This window comes from Phocoena sinus, chromosome 4 (assembly GCF_008692025.1).
Source record: "Phocoena sinus isolate mPhoSin1 chromosome 4, mPhoSin1.pri, whole genome shotgun sequence".
Lineage (NCBI taxonomy): Eukaryota > Metazoa > Chordata > Mammalia > Artiodactyla > Phocoenidae > Phocoena > Phocoena sinus.
Window position 1 is genome coordinate 35,910,538 of NC_045766.1, and position 20,991 is coordinate 35,931,528.

The 20,991-nt window shown below is 39.8% G+C and overlaps 1 protein-coding gene across 5 annotated transcripts in view; it reads left to right on the forward strand.

The window, feature by feature from the left end:
• KCNAB1 (potassium voltage-gated channel subfamily A member regulatory beta subunit 1) overlaps positions 1 to 20,991 on the forward strand; it is a 434,576-nt gene that overhangs the window by 147,791 nt on the left and 265,794 nt on the right. Inside the window, exon 1 of one of the 5 annotated variants that reach the window (XM_032630071.1) lies at positions 7,109 to 8,195. The exons of 3 other annotated variants lie outside the window; for them this stretch is intronic. In XM_032630071.1, coding sequence (XP_032485962.1) covers positions 7,975 to 8,195 — 221 coding nt within the window. In that variant the 5' untranslated portion in view covers positions 7,109 to 7,974. Of the gene's footprint in view, positions 1 to 7,108; positions 8,196 to 20,991 lie in introns of those variants that run through there. One more of the 5 variants, XM_032630073.1, reaches the window with a different exon arrangement.

Sequence of the window (20,991 nt, forward strand, 5' to 3'; positions counted from 1 at the left end):
CTTAGGGGGTTAGGACTTCAACATATGAATTTGGAGAGGGCCCAATTCTATTCATAGCAATAGCTACATCTATATCTATATCTACTTCTATATTTATATCATTTGTGTGTCTTATTTGAACCTGAAATAATAATAGTGAGAATCCTCCAAATCCTATTGTGTGACAATGGAAAGATACATATTTGAAATTTAATTTTCCCAGCTTAATTGGGATGTGGCCTGTTAGCACAAACTTAGGAGGAATGAGCATTCTCACAGCAACCATTATCTAATTTCTGGACCCCTGAGACCTACTGCTCCATTGATGCTGTGAAGGGTGAGCACAGGTGGGGTATGTCACCAAGCTGCTGGCTCGCTGTCAGAAAGCCCATGTAGGGTCAGATCTGGAAAGGCTCACTATGGGCAGCCAGAAAGAGGCACTGTGAGCATTCTTCTGGCCTCAGTCCTTTGATTCTCTGAGGCATGTACTAAAGGTGGATACTCGCCTATACACAAGAGGTGCAGACATGAATGTGGGGCAGTTATTGGTACCTTTCAAGTGAGCAGCCTGTGCAAAACTAGAAAGTGCAGGGTTTTCTTTTTCTTTCTTTCTTTTCTTTTAAAGGATTCAAGTTTATCCAAGATTTTGGCAACATCCCATACCCCTTCCTTCCTCCCTGCTTCCCTCTTTCCCCCCTAAGCTTCCTAATCTCCCTCTCTCAATTATTTATAGAGTGAGGGCCTGCTCTAAACAAGGCGCCTTGCTTGGTCCTGTTGGGGCTGAGTAGGTGACTGAGAAGTGCTCTGCCTTGCATGTTTTATTCTGATAACCTAGGCCCTGTTCTGGTCTTGGATATGCTTTCAGGTGTTGCTCTGCTAGTTCCTGGCAAACCTGAAAGCCACTCAGTTAACTGTGTGCAGACCTTACACACCCTGAAACTCTCCCTCCTCCCTGTAGAACTGGCAGCTCTCATACCTCAGCCCTTAGCTGCCTTCCCACACCTCCTCCCCCTCAGTCAGTACCTAAGCCAGAGCCACTGGCTCTTGACCCCTCTGGCCCTATGGTAATCACCATGCTCCGTCTTGCTTCCCAGGATGCTTTATCCCCACCCCCACCCCACTTCTGAGCTGTTCATTCTGATTCCTCCCACTTCTTCCTCTTTTCACTTTGACTATTTTCCTGATTCATATTGACCATCCCCGATGAGCCAGTTTAGCATGAAAAAAATAAAACTTCTAATGATCTGCTTCCTCTCTGCCCACTGTTGTTTATTCCAGGGAAAAAAGCTTTGCTTCAGGAACTACTTCCTTGGAGTTGAGGGTAAAAAAGGAAGCCTAGGTTCATTTGTCCCTTTCTACAACCCTCACCCCATCCTGAAGTTACTTTCTAACCACTGAACAGTAGGCAGTATATTTATTTTTTAAAATGAGTGGGAAGAGCACGGAAGGTAGAGGATGAAATTCCACAATGTAATTTAAACCTCACCTGCAGGTTATAAGATGTTATGATTCTCTAGGCAAGAAACACAAGAGAAGGAAAAGACCTACAATAACAAACGCAAAACAATTAAGAAAATAGGAATAGGAACATACATACCGATAATTACCTTAAATGTAAATGTATTAAATGCTCCTACCAAAAGACTTAGATGACTGAATGGATAGAAAAACAAGACCCGTATATATGCTGTCTACAAGAGACCCACTTCAGACCTAGAGACACATACAGACTGAAAGTGAGGGGGTGGAAAAAGATATTCCATGCAAATGGAAACCAAAAGAAAGCTGGAGTAGCAATTCTTATATCAGACAAAATAGACTTTAAAATAAAGACTATTAGAAGAGACAAAGAAGGGCACTACATAATGATCAAGGGATCGATCCAAGAAGAACATATAACAGTTGTAAATATTTATGTATCCAACATAGGAGCACCTCAGTACATAAGACAAATACTAACAGCCATAAAAGGGGAAATCCACAGTAATGCATTCATTGTAGGGGACTTTAACACCCCACTTTCACCAATGGACAGATCATCCAAAATGAAAATAAATAAGGAAACACAAGCTTTAAATGATATATTAAACAAGATGGACTTAATTGATATTTATAGGACATTCCATCCCAAAACAACAGAATACACATTTTTCTCAAGTGCTCATGGAACATTCTCCAGGATAGATCATATCTTGGGTCACAAATCAAGCCTTGGTAAATTTAAGAAAATTGAAATTGTATCAAGTATCTTTTCCGACCACAACGCTATGAGACTAGATATCAATTGCAGGAAAAGATCTGTAAAAAATACAAACACATGGAGGCTAAACAATACACTACTTAATAACGAAGTGATCACTGAAGAAATCAAAGAGGAAATAAAAAAATACTTAGAAACAAATGACAATGGAGACACGACAACCCAAAACCTATGGGATGCAGCAAAAGCAGTTCTAACAGGGAAGTTTACAGCAATACAATCCTACCTTAAGAAAAAGGAAACATCTCAAATAAACAACCTAACCTTGCACCTAAAGCAATTAAAGAAAGAAGAACAAAAAAACCCCAAAGTTAGCAGAAGGAAAGCAATCATAAAGCTCAGATCAGAAATAAATGAAATAGAAATGAAGGACATGATAACAAAGATCAATAAAACTAAAAGCTGGTTCTTTGAGAAGATAAACAAAATTGATAAACCATTAGCCAGACTCATCAAGAAAAAAAGGGAGAAGACTCAAATCAGTAGAATTAGAAATGAAAAAGGAAAAGTAACAACTGACAAAGGATACAAAGGGTCATGAGAGATTACTACAAGCAACTCTGTGCCAATAAAATGGACAACCTGGAAGAAATGGACAAATTCTTAGAAATGCACAACCTGCCAAGACTGAACCAGGAAGAAATAGAAAATATGAACAGACCAATCACAAGCACTGAAATTGAGACTGTGATTAAAAATCTTCCAACAAACAAAAGCCCAGGACCAGATGGCTTTACCGGTGAATTCTATCAAACATTTAGAGAAGAGCTAACACCTATTCTTCTCAAACACTTCCAAAATATAGCAGAGGGAGGAACACTCCCAAACTCAGTCTACGAGGCCACCATCAACCTGATACCAATACCAGACAAAGATATCACAAAGAAAGAAAACTACAGGCCAATATCACTGATGAACATAGATTCAAAAATCCTCAACAAAATAGTAGCAAGCAGAATCCAACAGCACATTAGAGGATCATACACCATGATCAAGTGGGGTTTATTCCAGGAATGCAAGGATTCTTCAGTATATGCAAATTAATCAACGTGATACACCTTATCAACAAATTGAAGGAGAAAAACCATATGATCATCTCAATAGATGCAGAGAAAGCTTTTCACAAAATTCAACACCCATTTATGATAAAAACTCTGCAGAAAGTAGGCATAGAGGGCACTTTCTTCAACATAGTAAAGGCCATATATGACAAACCCACAGCCAACATCGTCCTCAGTGGTGAGAAACTGAAACCATTTCCGCTAAGATCAGGAGCAAGACAAGGTTGCCCACTCTCACCACTCTTATTCAACATACTTTTGGAAGTTTTAGCCACAGCAATCAGAGAAGAAAAAGAAATAAAAGGAATCCAAATCGGAAAAGAAGAAGTAAAGCTGTCACTGTTTGCCGATGACATGATACTATCATAGAGGACCCCAAAGATGCTACCAGAAAACTACTAGAGTTAATCAATGAATTTGGTAAAGTAGCAGGATACAAAATTAATGTGCATAAATCGCTGGCATTCCTATACACTAATATGAAAAATCTGAAAATGAAATCAAGAAAACACTCCAATTTACCATTGCAACAAAAAGAGTAAAATATCTAGGAATAAACCTACCTAAGGAGACAAAAGACCTGTATGCAGAAAATTATAAGACACTGATGAAAAAAATTAAAGATGATACAAATAGATGGAGAGATATACCATGTTCTTGGATTGGAAGAATCAACATTGTGAAAATGACTCTACTACCCAAAGCAATCTACAGATTCAATGCAATCCCTATCAAACTACCACTGGCATTTTTCACAGAACTAGAACAAAAAATTTCACAATTTGTATGGAAACACAAAAGACTCCGAATAGCAAAAGCAATCTTGAGAACGAAAAACGGAGCTGGAGGAATCAGGCTCCCTGACTTCAGACTATACTACAAAGCTACAGTAATCAAGACAGTATGGTACTGGCACAAAAACAGAAAGATAGATCAATGAAACAGGATAGAAAGCCCAGAGATAAGCCCACACACATATGGTCACCTTATCTTTGATAAAAGAGGCAAGAATATACAGCGGAGAAAAGACAGCCTCTTCAATAATTGGTGCTGGGAAAACTGGACAGGTACATGTTAAAGTATAAGATTAGAACACTCCCTAACACCATACACAAAAATAAGCTCAAAATGGATTAAAGATCTATATGTGAGGCCAGAAACTATCAAACTCTTAGAGGAAAACATAGGCAGAACACTCTATGACATAAATCACAGGAAGATCCTTTTTGACCCACCTCATAGAGAAATGGAAATAAAAATAAACAAATGGGACCTAATGAAACTTAAAAGCTTTTGCACAGCAAAAGAAACCATAAACAAGGCCAAAAGACAACCTTCAGAATGGGAGAAAATATTTGCAAACGAAGCAACTGACAAAGGATTAATCTCCAAAATTTACAAGCAGCTCATGCAGCTCAATAACAAAAAACAAACAACGCAATCCAAAAATGGGTAGAAGACCTAAATAGACATTTTTCCAAAGAAGATATACAGACTGCCAACAAACATATGAAAGAATGCTCAACATCATTAATCTTTAGAGAAATGCAAATCAAAACTACAATGAGATATCACCTCACACTGGTCAGAATGGCCATCATCAAAAAATCTAGAAACAATAAATGCTGGAGAGGGTGTGGAGAAAAGGGAACACTCCTGCACTGCTGGTGGGAATGTAAATTGATACAGCCAGTATGGAGAACAGTTTCGAGATTACTTAAAAAACTACAAATAGAACTACCATATGACCCAGCAATCCCACTACTGGGCATATACCCTGAGAAAACCATAATTCAAAAAGAGTCATGTACCAAAATGTTCATTGCAGCTCTGTTTACAATAGCCAGGAGATGGCAGCAACCTAAGTGTCCATCATCGGATGAATGGATAAAGAAGATGTGGCACATATATACAATGGAATATTACTCAGCCATAAAAAGAAACGAAATTGAGTTTTTTGTAGTGAGGTGGATGGACCTAGAGTCTGTCATGCAGAGAGAAGTAAGTCAGAAAGAGAAAAACAAATACCGTATGCTAACACATATATATGGGATCAAAAAAAAATGTCATGAAGAACCTAGGAGTAAGAGGGGAATAAAGACACAGACCTACTAGAGAATGGACTTGAGGATATGGTGAGGGGGAAGGGTAGCTGTGACAAAGTGAGAGAGTGACATGGACATATATACACTACCAAATGTAAAATAGATAGCTAGTTGGAAGCAGCTGCATAGCACAGGGAGATCAGGTCGGTGGTTTTTGACCACCTAGAGGGGTGGGATAGGGAGGGTGGGAAGGAGGGTGACGCAAGAGGGAAGAGATATGGGAACATATGTATATGTATAACTGATTCACTTTGTTATAAAGCAGAAACTAACACACCATTGTAAAGCAATTATAGTCCAATAAAGATGTTAAAAAAAAGATGTTATGATTTATGTCTGGAATGGAATTCAAAACAGGTACCTATTCTACTTGAAAATTTCATTCCTACAACTTAATTTGGGAATAAGTGGTCAGAACTGCCATCTCTCTCCCTCTGTGTCTGTCTCTCTGTCTCTCTCTGTCTGTGTCTCTCTGTCTCTCTCTGTCTCTGTCTCTGTCTCTCTCTCTATATATATATATTTATATTTATCACATTGACACAGCCACAGTGTGTGTTCTCCTCACCCCAGCCAATCTCTGGGAAGACTGACCTTCTGCTCTCTAGCTAATCAAATTCATGTCCCAGGCAAAGTCCCGCAGTCTATGAGGGCTGCCTGGGCATCCATGAGCTCTTTGAGGTCCAGCCTCCATGTAAGCTATTTTGTATCCCAGCAACAAGCAGTCAGGTACCTAACTGGCATTCAGTAGAAGTGTAGGAAAATGAGGAACTTTCTCTAGCCTCCTGTAATCACTCCCCTGCTTAACTCTAGTGTACTTGGTGTCGGTACCATTCATTTAAACACTAATGTACCTCTGACATTGTTCATTAGCCTCTTTAAGACTGATCGTTTTATCCTTCCCATCCAGGTTGCCAGTTCCTTGAGGAGAAGGATAGTGCTATATTTTTTTCTCCATATTTCTCTCTAATGCTTAGTACAGAGATGGTGCTCATAAATATTGTTGATTTAAACACGGTTCCTTTTTGCTTGACAGCAGTTTCTGTTGGAAACCACTTTAGAGAACTGATGGTGCAGAAGGCACAATTTTATTGTAAGTACATCTATTAAAAAAACTGTCTGACTTCTATGCATTTCAGACAGAGAGAGAAATTGTTATCAGCCAGTTGGTGCTTAGTTTGGTTCAACCACATTTACTGAGGAGTTGCTTTGCACCTGCTACTAAACCAGGCAATGTTCCTGCCTCACAGGAACATTCCGAGATGACAGGAGGTGTCTTGCTGCCTACCCTTGCCCTGGGGATAATGCTTGTCCTCACCAATGGGTCATAGATGACCAGCAGGCAGTGTACACAGTTCCAGCCACCTGGCCTGGACCTTCCTGGATGGTGACTTGGACCTGCAGCTTACCTAGTGCAGACCCCTTCTGGGTGGTGCCAAATTGCTGCCTCCTCGCCCATCCTTCACCCTCCTTTGGGAGCCAGAAGAGATTTGGCAGTGAGTTAGGTAACTTGACTCTGAAAAGTCTGCACTGTGTCTTTTCAGTAAACTTCAAAGTTATTGGCTTAAGAAGTAATGTGCAAAGGGGAAATAAACGCTGGTAAGGCTAATAACAGGGATCTCAAGCTGTGTTTTAACAAACCAGTCACAGAGTATTCACGTGTTCATTCACTGGCATGTTCCGTGGCAGGAGCACCCCCATCCTGCCTTCCCCCGGTTCCAACTGTTGTGCCGCCGCGGGATTTGGTCTGAGCCTGGGCAGAGCCCCCCTCTAAGAGCAGCTCTCCAGCTTCTATCACAGCAAGAGTCTGGTGGAAGTGATTCGTGCCTTCGCGTCGCACACAAAGGCGAGGAGCTCTTTAAAGGGACCTTCCTGCTCCTGCGTGCAGCTGCTAACCCGTGTTGGTGCGGACACAGTGACCCAGGCTTCCGCCTGAAAATGAGTGGGGAGGGGTCTTGAGGAGCCCCCACGACCTCCCGGAGTGGGGCAGGGAGGGAGCTGACAGCCGGAGTGGCTGGAGACCACCGGTCCCCAGGGAGCGGCTTGCGATTAGCTGCTTCTTGGGATGCTCAGCACGCCAGTAGAGCATCCTGCCTGTGGTCCAGAGGGTGCTGGCGGCGCATCTTGCGGTATGCCTGCGTGGATTTGAGCCATCGCCCAGAGGCGAGCCCGCATTCAAGCACCACGGACAGGCTCCTGGCAGGGCTGCGTTCAGTCAGCACAAATGCTTAGCTCCAGGCGTCTGCCCAAGCCTCCCGACTACATGGATTTGGCTGTTTAATCAACCGAGATTACTGCCCGGGAAGATTTGCCAGTCTGATCCGCGCTTCAGCTGCTGTGACAACTTCAGGGCTAGCTGTTTACTTCTCTCGGTGCCTGGGACTCTGTCCTGCACCGCAGTGACTGCTGCCACTTTCCCTGGCTCTGAAGTCAGCTGCAGGGACTCCCCGGCCCCGAGGAAGGGGGAGCAAGGAGGGGTTAAAAGACAAGCAGACCCTCCCAACTGCTCGACCTCTCTTGACTGCTTGTGTTCCGGCGTTCTGAGAGGGACCGTGCACTGCCCGGGGAAGCAATGCAAGTCTCCATAGCCTGCACAGAGCATAATTTGAAGAGTCGGAATGGCGAGGAGCGACTTCTGAGCAAGCAGAGCTCCACCGCCCCCAATGTGGTGAACGCAGCCCGGGCCAAATTCCGCACGGTCGCTATCATCGCACGCAGCCTGGGGACCTTCACCCCTCAGCATCACATCTCTCTCAAAGAGTCCACCGCAAAGCAGACTGGCATGAAATATAGGTATGGATGTAAGATTCTCTCTCTCCCGGGTTTCCGTGTTCTATACAGGTGCAGTGGAGACAGTTCAGCGGTTTTGAAAAGTGACTTACTCATTGGTGGGCTGCTTAATTTAGAATTCTCAGGTGTCTTTAAAATAGCTCCTTAGGAAAACCCAAGGTGGTTGTGTTGTGTTGTGTATGTATAGGATTTAAAAACTGTGGCCCATTTTGTATATTTTAAAGTGTTATGAATACCTTAGGAGCCATATGACTTCCAGTCTGCAGAGAATAACACAGCTGCTGGAAACTGGTATTGAGATCAGGGCAGCTTTTCAAGAGCAAATGTGCTTGTCCTATTTTATGGTGTAGACTGTAGTTTCTGTGATTATACTATTAAAAATAGTTTCTATCTAGTACTGTATAATTTATCTTTTGAAAGCCCAAGGGAACAAATGGTATGAAAGCTTTTAAGGAAGTTTTGTTGCAGGGAAGAAACACCTATAATGGTAAGCTAGTTTGAACACTGACATACTTAAACCTAAATTACTGCTTGAAATACAATGCAGACCTTGTTGTGAAATATGGAGAAAATGTCAATTGTTGTAATACCGCTGGTTTCTTCATACATTTTTAAGCTCCCTCTTCCTCTATGTTGCTTTCTAGAGTTGGAAATCTTCCTGGTAATGGTTGATATTCTCTTTAATAGGGAATGACTGAAATTCGATAAGTAGAAAATTCCATTATTCAATTCTGTGACTCCTGCCTCCTTATTGTATCTGCTTTGTGCTGAGTCTTCCTGACTTTATTTCTTTAAAACTACTGTGCTTCTAGTCTCTAAAGGTCTTTGCGTATGTAGAGAAGAGCTTATGGTGCATCTCCCAAAGGCTTTGATGACTCTGGTTTGCAGATATGACTTTGTCCATTATTTATATTTAACTATTCCTCATCTTTGTTAGGAACCAGGTTTTAGGATATAAGGAACTTAATGCAATTAAAATAAGGCACACCTAAGACTATGTTTCCCATGTGAGGTTTCTGAAATAAGCATTCAAACCAATTTCTATAAAAGTTGTCCTTGAAAAAGTTTCTTTGCAGAGTTAAGAGGAAACTTTAACAGGAAATCTTCTCATTGAAAAACACCAAGCTCTATTGTTTCGGTATATTTTTGAGCCATTAAGAAAGAAAGCGATGAATGGGGTGGATGGACCCACTAAAAATTATAGCTAAAGCTCTTTGCCCCAACTGCAGTACGATGCAAGCAGCTGACTCCAGGCAATTCCTTGAAGTGTTATCAGTGTGAGAACCTCTGCTTTTCTTGATATTTCCATGCTGGAGAATGGGACCCTATGACAGGTTGGTAACTAGGACTGCAATCTCGAGTGCATTGGCATTTTCTATTGCTGCTTCTGTGGCACACACCCAGCCTCTGCCCCGTGGCCATGGCGTTGCTCTGCATGCAGTTCAGCTGGCCAGATGGAGATGGAGAGGAGCTGCTGCCTTCCCGGGCAGCGCCCCTGGGAATGAGACACTCAGGGTTAAGGCAGATCGCAGAGGTGGTTTGAACTGTGGCCTCCAGCAGCACCTTGAGCTTTCTTTTTGTAAACCAGAAGGAATAAAAAGTAACACCCTTAATTTCTTGTGGCAGAGTTTCATACTTGCTTATGGATCAGTGTATTGGAAGAGTTTGGTCTTATAAAGGCAGGAGATTTCCATTAAGTTTTTTCTGGTAATACAGCTCAGCTCAGATTAGATGGTAATTATCTCTCTTTACCAAAAGCTCAGTGTGTAAGATTCTCTTGGGCATCTTTCATTACTGACAACTAAAGACAGCTCTTTTCTGACAAAAAGATAGCCATCTGCAGTCTTCAGGATAACTTGAGTTATTTGTCGTTTATGGTGACTGGACAAGTTACCTTGTTTCCACTCCCCCTCTTATTCTGAATTGTTCCATTGATGACAGGCCGGTGGCTTTGTGTGTTTGTGTAAGTGTGACTTAACCCCTTTCTCTTTCAATTTCAAATTCTACTTAGAGTGACCTTTAGGAAAGAGATTAGGAGGTTATACCAAATGTACACTAAGACTTTCTTAGGGTTGGAGAAAGAAAGAGAGAAAGACAGAAGTGGGAGGGAGAGAAACTAACTAATACACTTTATAAAAATGGCAGAAATATTTTTATGAGCTGAGTTATCTTTTTCTTTGACATTGATGTCACTAAAATATAATGTGCATGTAGGGACTATTTATTAATGATAACAAATAGCAAAACATAAAAAATAATGCCATCATGTTGGGGAGGTAATTGGCTTGGGTAAATAATCAGGAGAATGCCTGAAGGAACTAAAATCAGTGGCTAATTGTGTTTACAATAATATTCTCATCCTTGAAAATGATTTCCATATGCATAACTTAATCTGGGATCCATGAATCCTATAGAAAATAAAAAATATAGTCTTTCTGTGTGTATTTTTGAGGAGAGGGTTCATAGCTTTGGTCAGAATTTTAAAAGTGTCTACCACTGAATAATGGTGTAAAAACAGTGTTGTGGAGTGAAGAGGTATTCATTTAGTCAATAAATATTTACTGAAAACCTGTTCTGTATCAGGAACCCTATTAAAACTGGGTACAAAAAGGTGCAGAAACCAGACAATGTTTGGGGCTTGCATTCTTGGGAAAACAGACCATGAATAAGAAAACACACAAATACATAATAATTATCTACTATGAGATATTCTTATGAAAGTCATATTTTGGGGGGTCATAGTCATAGCTCAGCCAACCTGTTTGTCCATTTTGAGGTTACCATCTCTGTTTCAGTTCCAGAGTTATGGTTGCATCTTGGGGCACGAGTCATTGTGCCCATATCTGCCACCTATTTGCCATCCCAAGGACTTTGTTCAGGTTCCATCCTTGCTGTAGGGTGCTACCTGGCCATTGAGGACCTACTTATAACCCTGATAAATGAGTAGAACGCCTTCTACTCATTTAATACCTTATGATTTTTAAAGCACAGCTCTCATATCATAGCCTGTAATTACCATCCATTAATCAGGAACTCATGAACTTGGGATTTTAGAAAAAATTAATATACACTTGTATGGAGTATCTGAATTCTGCAAGAATAAAATACTCAAAGCCACTATTACCGTCACATCAGCATTGTGCAAGAATCTTGCATAAAATTAACTATTGTTTCAAGGCTGAGGATGAGAAAAAAAAAATCCCCTAGAACAATCTGCTATTCAAATGTCACTGTCAGAGCAAGAGAACAAGATTCCACCTACCATTTATCTTGGGGACTATCTTGTGTGTAAATAACACAGGACTATTATGTTTCTTATACTTGTGCCTTGTTAATACATGAGAGGTCCTTTATTTTAGTTTTGCATATATTTTTAATATTAGAGTTCATCATACCGTGTTAGAGTTTGTTGTATACTCTGTGACCATATATGATAGATGTATACATGATATATATATACATGATAGATATCACATAAATGTAAGTACATATGTGAACTTTTTATCCTAAGAAAGCCAAATCACTCAGAACACAAGTTAAGCCAGATTTGTTTGGTTGTTTTTGCTTGTTTGATGGGTGTTTTTTTAAAATAACTTTTTAGAATGATCTAGCTACTAGTGTTGGACATGATCTCAGAGCTTTTGATATTCAGAATTGAGCACATTTGTACTGAGCTACTCCCCTATTCTAAAATTGTTACTTTAGTTCCAGAACAAGTTGAATATCAATGAACCCAATTTCATGAAGAAAAATTTTATCTGTAACATATGCATTGTATCAATATAACCTTGTGTTATATAGTTGCATAAAACATGCTTTGAAATTCTTAAGAGAATTATTTACAAAAAGGAAACTGAGCAATAATCTTTAACTCCACTAGAAAACTTCTCTTTTTTTTTTGGAGTTAATACACTTACCACTTTTGTCATCATTAAATTTTTTTATTCAAATAATTATAGATCACAGGAATACACACACACAAAAAAAATGTACAAGGAATTTTGGCGTACCCTCAATCATGTTTTCTCCACTGGGAATATCTTGTATAACTATAGCACATCAAATCTAGTAGACTGACATTGGTACAATCCACAGAATTTATTCAGATTTTACCAGTTATACATGTATTCATGTGTGTGTATGTTTCTATGTCTATGTAATTTTACCACATATAGAAGTTTGTGTAACTACCACCACAATGAAACATTAGAATTGCTTCATCACCACAAGGCTCCCTCATACTACCTCTTTATAGCCACATCCACGTACTCCTCCCCAGTCCCTAATCCTCAGCAACTAATCTCTGATCCATCTTTATAATTTGTTTCAAGAACATTATACAAATGGGATCATACAGTTTATCATATTTTGGGAATTGGCTTTTTTCCATTCTGCATAACTCTCTTGAGACTTATCCAAATTGTGTGTATCAATAGTTCATTCCTCCTTCTTGCTGAGTAGTAGCTCATGGTATGTATGTTTCACAATTTTTTTTAACCATTCAGTCACTGAAGAGCAATCAGGTTGTTGTCATCATTAGATAACTTCAGATACAATGTTATCCCCAAATTTCTTCAGTGCCATTCTGTAGCTCAGGGGATAAAATCCAGACTACCTAACATGGTACCTGAAGTCCTTCATGGTCTGGCTTCCATCATGCTTTACAGTCACCACTCTCTGTTCTTATCTTATCTCTGACCACTTGTTTTATCAGAAGTACCTACTTGAGAGAGGACTCCTTATAGTACACTGGACCTTCTTGGTTTTTTGTGCCTCTGTATCATTTTCCATGCTCGTCCTTCTACCCTGGAATTCTCCTACCTTACTTGAACCGTTAGGCAAACTCCTATGCATCCTCCAAGACCCAACTCTAGCCTAACCTTCTCTGTGAAACCTTCCTTGGCTCCACCCCTTATAGCATTAAATACTTGTTCTTTAGTGCCGTCACTGCATCAGATTCTTACTTCTGATATGGAAATTATTGATTGCATAGTGTTGCTCTTATCCATTTACATCTATATCTTCCCCATTAGTCCGTAGCAGCTTGAGGTTTGGATTTTGCTCATCTGTGTAACCCCAGAGTCTAACCTGGCACGTGGCACATAATAGCTACTCAATAAATGCCTGGAAAATGTATGACTACATATGTGGGACACTATGTGAAATGCTGTGGATACAAAGAGTCCTCTCTTGGGTAGTTCCTCTCTTGGTTGTTTACAGTTTAGTGTGAATAGATATCTACACAAAAAGGCTGCATATGTTAAGTGATACAAAGAAAAACTGTTGCTGTAGTTTGAGGAGCCATCATTCACCAGGGGCTGTAGGAATCAGGGAGAGGTTTCATGAGAAAGATCAGGGAAGCTTAATATTGAGAAAGGAGAAATACCAAGATGAACAGAAAGGAGGAGGAGAGCAGACAGACTGCAGCAGCGGGAATAGCCTGTCCAAAGACTGTGCCTGCTGTGCTGAGAAATCATGGAGTAGGGCAGAGGGTTCATACAGGGAAGTGGTAAGAGAGCATCTTGTAGAGGCAAAGAGGAGTCAGATATGATACACTGGAGGTCAGGGCAACACAGTAAGACATAAGGTGAACATCAGCAATGGAAGAACCATTTCAGATTTTTAAACAAGGTGTCTGGTTACAAAGTTCTATTAAGAAATTAATCTAGCAGCTGTTAAAAAGAAATCTAAGAGTTGTAAGTTTGAAACAAGAGAATTTATGTTGAATTCCATAACACTCTGTATTTTCCTATAGAGAATCAAGACTACATAGAAAAGACTCAGACCAGATGCCTTTCCCAGGCTCTTCCTTCCCTAGCCTCTTTATTAAAGCACACGTCTCATCCACCGTTCTTTACCTCCCACGAATGGTGGGCAGATTTTGAATCAAAGCAATTGAAGTGAAAGATCAACCTTGTCAGCTGATTACGTAAAAGACACTGAATGTGTGTATGTGTGTGAGTGAGAGTGTGTGTGTGTGTGTGTGAATTTGCTCGCGAGCCTCCGCATGGGGAAAAGTGGGAGGAAATAGGTGGGCTGAAGAGGAGGAAGGGGAGCAGTGCCAGCTCTGTGGCTGTGTTTCAAATAGAAATATCTGATTTTAGTCCAGAGAAGAGAGCAGCTTGGTTATTTAAAATGTCATTTTCTTGGGTAAAGATTGCCATTGTCATTTTCACTTACACACATGGGTGTGGGCTTTCCTCTCTTCCTCAAAGCAAAATGGTGAGAATGGGAGGTGGAGAAACCTTCCCGAAAGTTAGTTGCTGATTCAGTCTCATAGAGTTTATTCCACCTCTGCAAAGCACCAGCCAGAAGTCTGGCATCCATGGGATGGTGAGAAAATGGTAGGAGGGGAGGGAGCCTCCTGGAAGTTGTTAGGCAAACGTAGTTCCAGTTCTGCCATTCTGGAAGTGTGTGTGTGCACGATATGTGCACGTGTATGTGTGTGCACACATGCAAATGAAGGAATCTATCCACAGTCTTTGCAGAAACAGCTTGTCTTCTAGCTGAGATCTTCAATTGGGTTGCTACAGATGGAGCCCTTAATCCCAACTCCATTCAGTGACCCTCTTTAGAAGTGCGCTCATTTTATAGACATTCTTTTTTTAAAAAAATTTTCTGTAAACATTTGCACTTGTGGTAATTTGAGAAATGTTCTGACAGAAGAAGAAAAAAAGTCCCATTACATTAAAAAGGAAAGTCAGATTCATGTTTCACTTTGATTTTTTAAATTCATTTCATCAAATGCATAGTTTATCATTAGTATATGAATTCATGAACAGATGAGATTTTGGACCAGTGAATCTGATCAAAATATGGGACTCTTGGTTTCTTTGAGTATTCTTCAAAACTTTTTTTTTTTGGAGAGAATACCACTTTATGAGAATTGAATTCACAAGCATTGATTCATACTTTTCCTTATAAGAATTTCAAAGCCATTCTGAGAAATAGTCATCAGAAATAATAAAAAATGATTTGATGTTGCAAATTAATTATGCTGTATGCTTACAAATATTTCTACAACCAGTTTTCCACTCTTTTCAGAATTAGAAAATAGAGTGATGGAGACTGAAGGATTTAAGGCCAAAAAAGTCTTTCAAATGTCCGTTTCAATATTCAGAAATTTTAATCCTATGTAACCACTAGAAATAAGTGAGTTAGCAGTGGATGTTGGCACTGAGGAAACTTCACATTCCATCTAGTTCAGTCACATCACTTTGTACAGAATGACCAGTGCCTTGGTTAGAGTTACTCAAGGAGCTGATGAAAGGGTCAAGGCCAAACTCAGGTCCTGACTCCAAGAGCAGGATTCCTTATGCTCTGTTAGCTTCTATGCTGCAGCTCCTTGATCATGCCCCATTTTTTAACACAGGAAAAAAGCACAGTGCATGAAACACTTCTAGAAGGGACAATTCCTTTCTATACGAATGCACAGTCTGCGGTTCAAGCTTTTATCTCTAGAAGAAGCAAAGCCCTGCTGTGCACTCAGAGAGCCAGACCCGCTTTCTTCATCTGCTGCCGAGTCGTGAGGACCCCAGAGTGCCCCCGCGGCAGCTCTCTACTTGTACATATTCTGAAGCTGGACATAAATTAACTTTCAGATGATAGTGTGCTTGGTGTCACAGTTTCTAAATAAATGGTGTGTCAGAAAGAAATCTACAAGCCCATGGGCACAGATGATCGGACAGGGCTACATATCAACCCTGGATATGAAATGCTCTTTAGGGCTTTCAGCACTGAACATACTTCACTCTCCTCCATGCTTTGAGAGATTACTTTGAAAACTTGTTCCTGAGAGTCAGAATCAAAATACATTTAAAAACCCTCCTTGCCGGTTGATTTTCAGTTACTCAGGTTGGAAACAAAAACAGAAGCCCAGCAGTGATTTTTTTTTCTTGGAATTGACAACTAGGGAGGACTCTGAGAGCCCTCGCACAGGCCATCTGGTCCAGCCCTCATGAGAAATCTGTCCTGTTTTTCCAGTTTGCACTGTGCAGCAACTACTTGTAAAGGCCCCTGAAGAAATACTGTGTAATCTCCTTTCACGGCAGTCATGAAAAAAATTTTGGCTTTTCTTTCTAAGAATTAGAATCATTTACTAAGCTCTGAAATCCTCAGAGGAAGCATAAAGTGAGGGCTCTTTGAATTCTTGTCTGTTGTCTGGACCTTAACAAAGTCAGGTTGAAAATGATGATAGAAGATTGAGAGGCAAGAAAGCAAGGGCCCAGCAGTGAGGCAAGAGGGGGAACGCAGTGGTGTGCCGGAGGCTCCCAACCTCCTGTTGACACTTGGGGAGGGAGATTTCTTCCCATTCTGGTACCAGCACCTGCTCACCTGGCCTGAGTGTTCTGCTGCTAAACCATCCAAGAGTAAAAAAAAAAACACGTCACCATGAGAAAATTCCTTCTTGCGATCGACTCAGCTCGTTTCAAGCTGCATTGGAAACTTCTTGGCCTGTACTCAATTGAAAGGAAAATGAGCTAGCCATAATTTCCTGCCTTGTAAGTCTTCTGCTACTTGAAAACCATTATTATGACTCAACCTTCTAATATCTATGATGGTTCCTCCTAGATTTAATTTTCTGATTCCCAACTGTAATTGTGACTCTCATCTAAACCCTCTATAACATGACTACATCTCTTTTAAGTCATCCAGAGCTGGATAAAATTTCAAGAAAAGGTCTAGACTTTTCAGTACAGAATCACAAGATTGCCTTAGAACAGAAACATGCTCTGTCCCCTTGTCTGCATTCCATGGTCATGCTTACTGTTTTAGAAGAAAAAAGTCATTTTTAACATTTTGAGCCAGTCTTTGAAAATATTGCTCTGAAACATTTTTAAACATTCTAACCTATTTATTTGAATAATGGAGGATCACTATGCTTATATGTAGCAACTCTTAGGAGATCATCAGCTCTGTACTTTTTAATGGTGACAATTGAAGTCTCTTGGGTTAAAGAAATATGAAAAGTTCAGATCTGGCTTATAGGTTTCAATAGCAGTTGAATATCCAGGTAGAAAAACTAACAGCTTATAATATGATTAATTTGCCTTTTGATTCACTCTTATAGAGTTTTTTTTTAATCAAGCAGATTTAAATGTAAAGGCAACTGTGCATGGCTAGTTTTATGAACAGAAGATGTTTATTGTATTGGTAATCAACATCTTCCAAGACAGTGCTCCTGAAGGGACTTAACTGCAGGAAATTCCAAGCACAGTGTTCTCCATGATGAGTTTGTATCTACTGGAAAGCCCATCTGCTTTGACAGAGCTCTTATATAAGAAAAGTGAGTTTTTCTCTGAAGAACATATGCTATTAAAGCACCCTCTTTTCCATTTCTTTGAAATTAACTTCCACTTTAAACTTGATTTTTATGTTATACGGTTTTTGTTGTTAGTATCTTTGGCCTGAGACCACAGCAACAAGCTCATTATAAAAATCAGTTGAGTAAATAGCATGGCTTTAATGAATACTGTTCTCTCTCAATCAGCAAAGAATTCCTCTGAGGCATTTGATGAAAATAGACCTTTTGACTCACTCCTTCTCCATTTTCTACCTCTATATGAACAAGCACTTCTGCATTATGGAGTTTTTGCACTTAATGAAAAGAGTGGACATGCTCAGAAGATGTCTTCATCTGATTCTAGAGGGTTTTCATCTTGATGGAAAGCATACTTGTTCCATTCTGATGAAGAGAAAATAAACTACTCAAGGAGACTAAAATAGAAAGTGGGAATTGGGAACTTCATGGTTAACATACAACTTCTCACTCAATAGTGGCTTATCTTTCATTTCCAAAGAAGTTTAAGGTTTCAGTTACACTCAAATACAGTTTTTCCAAAAGCAATCTTCTGGAAATCAGGAGGCTTGGATATCTTAGTCCATAAAAACACAGGATAATTCCTTAACCAGAGAAGCAAGTGTATATTTGCCTGAGGAGTCCAGACTCCACCAGATGTTTCCTGAGGGCTTCATCAGGACTTTATGTAGTCCTATATCAAAACAGGAAGTAATTTAGAAGGAGATATGGCAAGTATCTTTAGGAAACAAAGCTGGGCATTTTACACTGTAGTAGTTTCCTATTGCTCCTGCAACAAACTACCACAAAGTTAGTGCCTTAAAACAACACAAATGTATTCGTTCACAGTTCTGGAAGCCAGAAGTCTAAAAATCAAAGTGTCAGTAGGGCTGTGTTCCTTCTGGAAGCCTCAAGGTAGAAATTATTTTCTCGCCTTTTCCAGCTTCCAGAGGCCACTTGCATTTCTTAGCTTGTGGCTCCTTCCTCTATCTTCTAAGCACATCTCTCCAACTTCTGGAGACATCTCACATCTCCTCTTTCTCACTTTGACCCTCCTGTCTTCCTCTTATAAGGACTGCTGATATAACATTGGTTCCAGCCGGATAATCTAGGATAATCACCCCATCTCAAAATCTTTAACTTAATCACATCTGCAAAGTCCCCTTTACCATGTAAAGTAATATTATTCACAACTTTCCAGAGATTAGGGTGTGAACATCTTACAGGGGCCATTATACAGCTTACCACATGTATCATGCAAATATGTTATGCAAAAGAGGGGAGAGTAAAGGAAACGAAAGTATCAAGCATTACATCCTCATTACTTTCTCTAGCATCTAAGGCTCATTCAGGTGAGGCAAGATACCAAAAGGAATAATGAGGTAGTGGAAAATGCAGGGCACGGGAATTTTCTCTGTGTAAGGTTACAGCTTAGGTTTGAATCAGAATAAAAAATTGTATTTACAGTGTGTAACTTCAGTGTGAAAAAGTTGAAACAGTTTTATCTTGACCTTGACAATTACTATAATGGCAGCTATTGCCTGAATCTGCTCTGCTTCTTAGGCCCCTTAATGAAACATCTGCCAGAAATATCCCTTTTTGCTTTTTTTTTTAAATCCCAAGACCTAAGTACAAATTTGGAAGTGGACAGTAATAGAAAAGTCAATGGATAGCCATAAAGATCAAGCTGTAATTAAAATTCCCATGACTTCAGAAATATATACCCGCTTCCAAATTTCATGACTATAATCAGTGAGCTATGGAATCTTACTCCTTCTGAGCACCTGGGGTGTGTGAGCCATGGCAACGCCTCTTTCATCCTGATGTGATGCATCTGTGAGGCTCTGTGCACCTCATATAATAACCTTTCCATAAAACTCATACTGTCCCCGCCTCCTTAATGTTGTCAATTAATGGTGGTGTTGGGGAGGAGGAAAGTAGGAGTTTCTTGCAGGGAGGTGAAATTCTTTTTTTGAATCCTTCTATTAAATATTATTCTCTTGAAGCCATTAGGTTGGCCAGTCATTTTATTTTAATCATGCTTTTATTCTTATTCATAAAATTTGTACATATTCTGATACAAATTTTCAAATGTTTTAACTCTCATGCAATTTTCCTCTGTGAAGCTTGGTCTCACATACCAGTAGGAGTATCTGGTTGTTCCTTAGTTCTCTTCATCCCTTTCTAAGACCCAAAGCTCCTCTATCACTGCCTAGAATATTGGACTTTGAAGAATTACACTCTTGATGCCAAATCATTTAAATCTGTGTACCTTCTCTTGGCCTGCAAGCAGTAAGTACCAAATTGTATCAGATTTGGAGAGAAATATTAGTGGCTGCAGATCAAAGTGACTTAGAAAAGATTAATTTGGAATTCAGAAATCAGAAGAGTCAAGAGTTAAAACTCAACCTTGGGTTATGATTCCTTCACTCATGGCCAGATATTATTTCCTGGAGCCTTTAAGGGACACAATACTTGAGTGAGAGGGAAATGAGGAAATGAGCCCTTTGGGACCTTGCTGATTTTGGACTGCACTGCCACACTGAACAACTATAGAGCTGGGATGCAAAGCATGGGTTAGAATGCAATGGAGGAAGTAATTCTACAATAGGAATGGGAAAGTATTGCTATAGAATCCCTTACAGGGCTAGACAATACCACATGCATTTTCAACTCATTTGTACCATCTTTATATTGACATGACAGTGTACTTACAGCCACCAGTGAACACCAAGCCCCTCTAGTAGTACATGGAGGGCAGGAAGGGGAGGAACAAGACCTATCCTTGATGCCCTCCAAATTATTGCCAACAGGGTCTGTATTCTAATTCAGAGAAGATATTTTCCTAATGCATATACAACAATGACAACATTGGCTAATGTTGACAGCAGAAAAGAAAAATAAACAAGTTGAAGTCTGTATGTCTATTCCACCAATAAATTCTGCTTGATTACAGGTCATTGATGGCCACTAATGAAGCAAATGTGGTAAGTTTAATAAGTGTACTTCAATTTTATTTGTTAGCAGGAAAGTGATATTGTCATGTGACAGTACCATTGATCAAAGTATTTGACTTTTAATAATGATTAGTTTTAGAAGTAGAGACATTCATAAAATGTTAGTTTATAATTTTTCTTGTTTGTTACTCTTGCTAAGGATATTAGCCTGAGGTATACCTACTTTGAGATGAAAATACCTTGGGGACAGGGTTTGACAAAGGACAATTACGAATTACCAAAATGTCTGAGTAACATCCTGTGCTACTAAAATCTTACTTTATGTTATTGCTTCACGTAAACATTTCAACCAAGGGATTGAAAGAGCTTAATTAGTATTATCTTTATCCTTGAGCAGAACTCTGAAAGGGGTTAGCAAGTAGTGTTATGCCCATTTTCAGTTACAGCAACTCAGGCACAAAAATAGAACATAATGACATCTTGTGCAATCCCAAATATTGAGCTTTAGGTTTCAACTCTAAGTTCAGACAGCTTCCAGCCAATT